The following is a 6294-nucleotide window of genomic DNA, read 5'->3' on the forward strand; positions in this document are numbered from 1 at the left end:
AAAAAGGTTAATTAAACTTTCCTTGGGAAAGAGTTTTTTGTTTTTTTTTTAAAGATCCTATGTGTGATAAACCCACCTAGCCCAGAAACACTAATTCTTATTTCCCTACATCCTGTCCCAATGCACATTTACATCTGAGTAACATTATTTAACTAGGATTCCATTTTCCAGCCTGCTTTGTGTAGTTAGAAAGTGTTTGAATACCCGGCCACGTTGCCGTTCTGATGTAAACTGCTGCTGAGAAAGTGGTCTGTCCACGCTACACCATCTTTAAATTGTGTATATAATTTTATAAATGATATAAAATCTGCTTCTAGTCCCTGAAAAAAAAATACAAGCATGGCACACTGCAATTTTGGAAGGATTTAAAATATGTGATTTCTGCTGGTACCTACTGTATTGGGTTTAATATAAAGCTTTTTTCAATAAGGTAAATTGTTACATGACAAACTCATCTTCCACCATTATCATCTGCTGTTTGTGTTTAACAACAGGAGTCCCGCTCTAACAAAACTGTTGTAATGGCTGTACAAATTACTCAGCTGAAAGCTTTTCACCAAACAAAACAGTATTAATCAGCAGTTCTTATGAAGGTGCTAATTAAAAACAATTTTCTTCCTCAGTTTGCAATACTAAAGCCATCTTCACTTGCACAGTTTCCAATATACAGCTACTGTATTTGCTCACACTTCAGGCCCTCTATTAACTATTGAATCTCCTATTAGCCATTTTATTACATTTCTGTTTACAAGCTTGTTGACATTTTAAAAGTCACAGTATGATCTGTTTATCCATTAAAAAATGTATTAATTGAAAAGTCAGGGGGACAAAAAAGGCAAAATATAGACTCCAAATGAACAGACTTCCAGGGCAGAGAACACAGTGAGTGAGCATTTAGTCACAGCCTGGGCAGTAAGGTCTCTGGGTAAAACAAAATCTGAGAATTAAACGTGGCATTTCAGGCGTAATGGTTTGTTAAACACCAGTGGGCTCCTTCTTAATTTGGAAATAGTCCATTCAGGAAAAACATATTTGCCCTCTGTCCAAATTCAGTTTCTAAGGAGACCCAATCTGACTTTCAAATCAATTTTTCCTCTCTGGGCTACACTCTGTCCAGTTATATATTTCGAACAGTCTGAACTCAGGAGATTTTTGATCTGGGGTAGGGAGTGTATCTGGAATCTGGAGCCCAGATCGAGGGTCTAAACAGCTCTATCTTCCCTGTGGGTGTGTGTATGTGTTTGTCTGTGTCTACGTACACATGACTCCGTCTCCTGTGTGAGTATCCTGCCCCCTCCCCAAGCCCAGTGAATGGGTCCTGCTGGACAATGCCACCCAATTGCTTGGCATAGACTGGAAAGAAGTCAAAGGCTGCTTAAGCACAAAGACTCCATGGAAGCTGGGTTGAGGCAAGGGGACAGTCCACTCCTATTAAAAATGAAGAAGAAGAAGAAATCTAACCCTTAGGAGAAGGCATGCCCCACATTTGTAGATGGAGAGAAGGAACGCACCTCCCCCCGCCCCCCCTCCCCACCGCAACAATCTCCTACTTGTGGTATTAAAACCAGGTTCTCCAACTGTCAAAAGCAGTTAACTAGTTTAGGAAAGACACCTGGCTGTTGAAATAGGGCTCCAGAAGGCCACTAATCCTTCCATTCACTCAGTTAACTGCTGGATCCCCCAAATTGATTCAACAGGTATGCAGTGGTAAATTCAGCCCATACTGAAGCCAAAGGGAAAATCAGCAAGGGGTGGGCAGCTCCTCTCTGAAAACACCCGAGGAACCAGCCAGAAAAGCTTTTATGGCCCGACAAGTTTTCTGCTGAATACTGAGCACCTAAATTACCCTTCCCTAATGGAAGTTACATTTTCATGCTCAGTCAAAAAGCCAACAAAATACACAATTTATACAAAATAGCATCAGCCTCTTAGGCAGTCTTTTCTAGCACTTTTATCCCAATTCACAGCATATGTCTTGCTATAAAATAAAATAAACTTCTTATAACCAACTTGTATGTGGCTGTTCATATCACTGCTTTAGAACTGACCACGGGCGATATTAGAAACATTCTTACATCTAACCAAATCTACTTAGTATGACAAAGGAGATTAGTGCGTTTTCTCAGAAGATATAGGTACACCGGGAACAGGAATATCATAATAATTCTTAAAATTGCAAAGACAGGCTTTGTTTTGAAACAAACACATGCACAATTACACAGACAATTACAGAATGTGGTATTTCAATTGCAATTATGCAACCCAGTACTGATGCAGAGAAATAATTCTTAATCATAAAGTTTTAAAGAAATGTAAATGGACGAACTGTGTAAAGTAGCTATATCTTTTCTCCTTCTCAATACTGGCTTTTCACCAAAATCTGAGAAAGTAAGAATACTTTTAAACTAGTCAATATTACACAATGTTAGTTTCTTACAAACTTCCAAAGAGCCTGAATCAGTAATATCTTCAAGTGAGGGTCCCATTAAAAGACAATCTATGAGACCCTTAACGTTTTACAAAAGATTGTCTAAGTTTTAATCACTTAATGTGCGTATTTCTTTACTCGATGTCTTTGGGCAGCAATAGCTCAATTCTCACACCCTGTCTCAAGCTTAGGTAACTGTACTCTACCATTCTCAGATATTAAGGAAAAAAACGCACTACTAGTTCACTTTTTAAAATACAGTTTCTTCCAGTGAAATAAACACTGGATTTCTACACCCACAACACACAAATGTAAGTGGAATTCTTGCCAATTCATGTATTTTCATGAGAAAAAAAATGGAAATAGTCTTGTGGTTCTGCTGTTCTATATTTTATGAGAAAAAAAATAAGAATAGACTATCTTAGATGCTATTGCAGGGATTGGTTTCCTTTGTCTGGCAAATTTAGTTGCAGGTTTTTCAGAAGAAATCATTTCTCTATATTTTCACCACTATAAACTACCTGCGTTGCCTTTTAAAACATTCCAAATTCTAATTTTTAAACAAGAAAATGTGAAGCCAGTGTGCAACCTATACAGTCGCCAAAGGAGAGCTGCCACTATGAACTACTCAGCTAAATGGCTGGTTTGCATTGCCCTGGTCTTTATCTAGCACTGAGAATAGACTGCTGTTTTATCCAAAGAGGAATAAATTGCTGTTATTGTGATGTTAGCCCATCACTTGGCATTGCAATTCAAGTTTTTGTGAGAAAGAAATGTATGATCTAACTGCGACTTGACCTATGCCTTCCGAGATCCATCTAGGTGCTCTAATGGAGCAGAAAAAGTGGTGAATACAAGGACATGCAAACTGATGGTGAAAAATTTGTTTGATGATAGAAGTGAGCAGAGAAGACATTTGAGAGTCGCTGTTTTTATGACAGCTAAGTTTGTTTAACATGCAAAAGGACTCGCTCCCCCTCCCCCACGGTGTCTCACCTCTCACTTTAATTGTATCATGCTAAATACATGCTTTGCCTCTACTAAAGACAGGAGTATCTCTATATGGAGAGCCTACTACTGACATTACTGTCAGAGTGGGTACAGATGATTCCTTACAGATAAACATCTGAATTTCCACAAAAGGCATTAGAGCATCGTGGGGATGCACCAGGCAAGGAGAAGCTTGGGTTCCCTGCAGAAAAGTCATTCTCTCTTAATCCTAGGTAGCACCTACTAAATGTTTACCATCCACTTGCATCACCGCATAGAACCATATATACTTACTTTCAATCGGATAATTGTGTGACTGAGTTTTTAAAAGCTCGCCCTGGTTGCCACCTTGTTTTAGCAAGCATTTATTCAAAAATTTCCCTGGGAAGGACCTGTTTTGAACGAGGCCTGGAGAACAGCAGTAGATTTGAGCCCTGATAAAGGCTCACTTTTCATTCATAGTCAGAGCCTAAATGTGCTCTTCTTGTACCTAAACAGATAATAAGCACTCAGCACACTCCTCCTTCTTGACACAACACATTGAGACTAATCACACATAATTGGAGAGGAGGAGCAGAGGGCTGGCCACGCTATTGTGTCCAGAGGACAAACGGTCAGTCTATGAGGCTTTGGGCTGATGTAGTCATTTCTTATACATCTATAGGGAAAAAAAACATCCTGTTTAAAAGGAAAAAGAGAATGGGTGAGAGAGACAGCCATTAAAAAAAGGCGGGGGGGCGGTGGGGGGAGAGAAAGATAGCAGATTTAATATAATTAATTTGAGGGTGATCTGAAAGATTTGATTTATTTATTTTTTTTAACCAGGAAAGAATCATCATGTTTGCTGGTTTGGCAGATGAAAAACGACCATCACTAAAAAATACAACAAAGACCAGGATATTTTCTAAAGGAGGGTGGGGTGGGGTGGGATATGAATCACCAAAAGAAATTCTGAGAGGGAAAATTATTTGGGTGGCTTACAAGTCCCATTCAAATCTCACATAGGCTGCTTATACATATTTAAAGACATAGGTTTGGTGCAGAAAGAGCAACAAGCAGATGGAAAAAAGAGGAGTCTAGGATGGCTGAAGAGTCACGTGGGTGAGCAGGTGGACCCCATAACCCACACATGGAATGTCTCAGAGGTGGTAGGGGCCCAAGTCCTGGGGGTTTAAAAATCTCAGGGAGCCAACAGCTTGCTGCATATTATACCCATTACAAGATTTCTGTTTTTGTGAAAGTATTGCCTGTGCACTTGATGTTTTCTTCATCTTTAGAGCTGTTTAAGCTTCTATCCATCTTTGGTTAAAATAAGCAGAAGCGGGAAATGAAGATTTTCTTCATAGACATCCTGGTTTTCCTTTTTCAACTGAAAACAATAATAGAGAAAAAAAGATAAAGAGACTTAGAACAGGAATTTTCACTAGTCAATTGTAATGTTGAGTAAAAGGAAGACTTCTTATCTAAAAACATTGTTCTGGAAAAATAAACCACACACAAAAAAAAACAACTCAAAGTGGTCCTCAGTGGCAGTAACAAGACAATACTATGGGTTGAGTTAGAAATTATTATTATTATTATTTTGGTAGGGATAGGGTGTTTTGTTTTGTTTTGTTTTTATAAATAGCCAGGCTTCTTTTGTAACCTCTGTGGACTCTGAGACACTTCAGCACAGGGACAGCTGGGGACTCACTCATCTTCACCAGATCAGCCATTTGGCCTGGAAGTTTCTGCTCCTGCCCACCCTCTGTCCCCTGCCAGTGCCCCAGGAATCAGGCTGGCAGGCAGTTCAGATCATTTAGAGCCTGTGGCACACCTGGGCACAAGGGACAGGCTGGTGGAGCTGAAGACATTTCAAAGGCTTTCCAGCTGCTTCCTAGGGCTTTTAATATTAATGATAAGTAATTCAAAAATTGTTGTCGCCAAGGAGGAAAACATATTCCAACAATTAGAGCAGCAAGCTTTGAATACTACTCAGGTAAAGTTCTGAGGGCCTTCCCTTGATAGATTTAAAAGTCCAATCAGAGTTCTCAAATCTAAAGTACATTTTCCCTCATTCAGGTAGAATAATTTTGAGAGTTGTATTTATATTTATTCTAGCAAATAATACGTTGCTGTTTATAAAGACAAATTTGTTATTTTTGAAGCGGGTGTTTTGGAGCTAACTGTGAATTTATTTTTGAATTTATAAGGATCAGAAATAAGTATTTCTTTTCATTTTACATGGAACCAATTCCTTTGTTTCAAATCAGACAAACATCCCACCTTGCCCTCTCCTGAATCTAAATGAATGGCTCCAGCACAACACTTTCCTGCATTCACCCATCTGGGGCACATTAACTGGAATCTTTCTAAAGGGCACGTTTCATCTAAATCATATTTCCAAACTGTGATGTGCCTCACTATTAAGGACAACAGAAATGATCCTGTTTTTCCTTTTTCACCGGGGAACATAAAGCCAGCCTGGTCTCTACTTTCTAGTCCATTTGCCCAAGAACTGATGATGGTACAATTGCTGAAGTCACTTCATTCTGTTTTCTTTGATGGCATTTGCTCTTCTTACAGATAGTTAGTTGTCTATTTAGAAAGATCCTAACTGACTTTTGTTGCCACCAAAGTCACGATAGCGTTAATGCTAAACATACATCACTCTTTAATTTTAAAAAATACCCCCAAAATGGCTTCCCAAACTTCCCAAAACAAACCCACTATAACTGGGACCTACCAACCGTAAATACCTTTGTTGCCAGTTGCCCTAGTGATAGAAGGAGCTCACTGAAATATTTTACAGAGGGAAGAGGGGGCCAAGCTAGCTAAATTCTTCCTCTGGGATTGGGGATAAGGGAAAGTTGATTACTCAGCGTGAGTCAGCTGAC

General features: G+C 39.2%; 1 protein-coding gene across 6 annotated transcripts in view; it reads right to left on the reverse strand.

The window, feature by feature from the left end:
• Positions 1-4196: 4196 nt before the first annotated feature.
• CAMKMT (calmodulin-lysine N-methyltransferase) overlaps positions 4197-6294 on the reverse strand; it is a 427573-nt gene continuing 425475 nt past the window's right edge. For all 6 annotated transcript variants that reach the window (XM_086327182.1, XM_086327180.1, XM_086327181.1 and 3 more), the window contains one exon: positions 4197-4787. In XM_086327182.1, coding sequence (XP_086183308.1) covers positions 4710-4787 — 78 coding nt within the window. In that variant the 3' untranslated portion in view covers positions 4197-4709. The remainder of the gene's footprint in view (positions 4788-6294) is intronic.

Source organism: Bos grunniens, chromosome 11, assembly GCF_055505025.1.
Source record: "Bos grunniens cultivar Pamir isolate PY7600 chromosome 11, Bosgru_T2T1.0, whole genome shotgun sequence".
Lineage (NCBI taxonomy): Eukaryota > Metazoa > Chordata > Mammalia > Artiodactyla > Bovidae > Bos > Bos grunniens.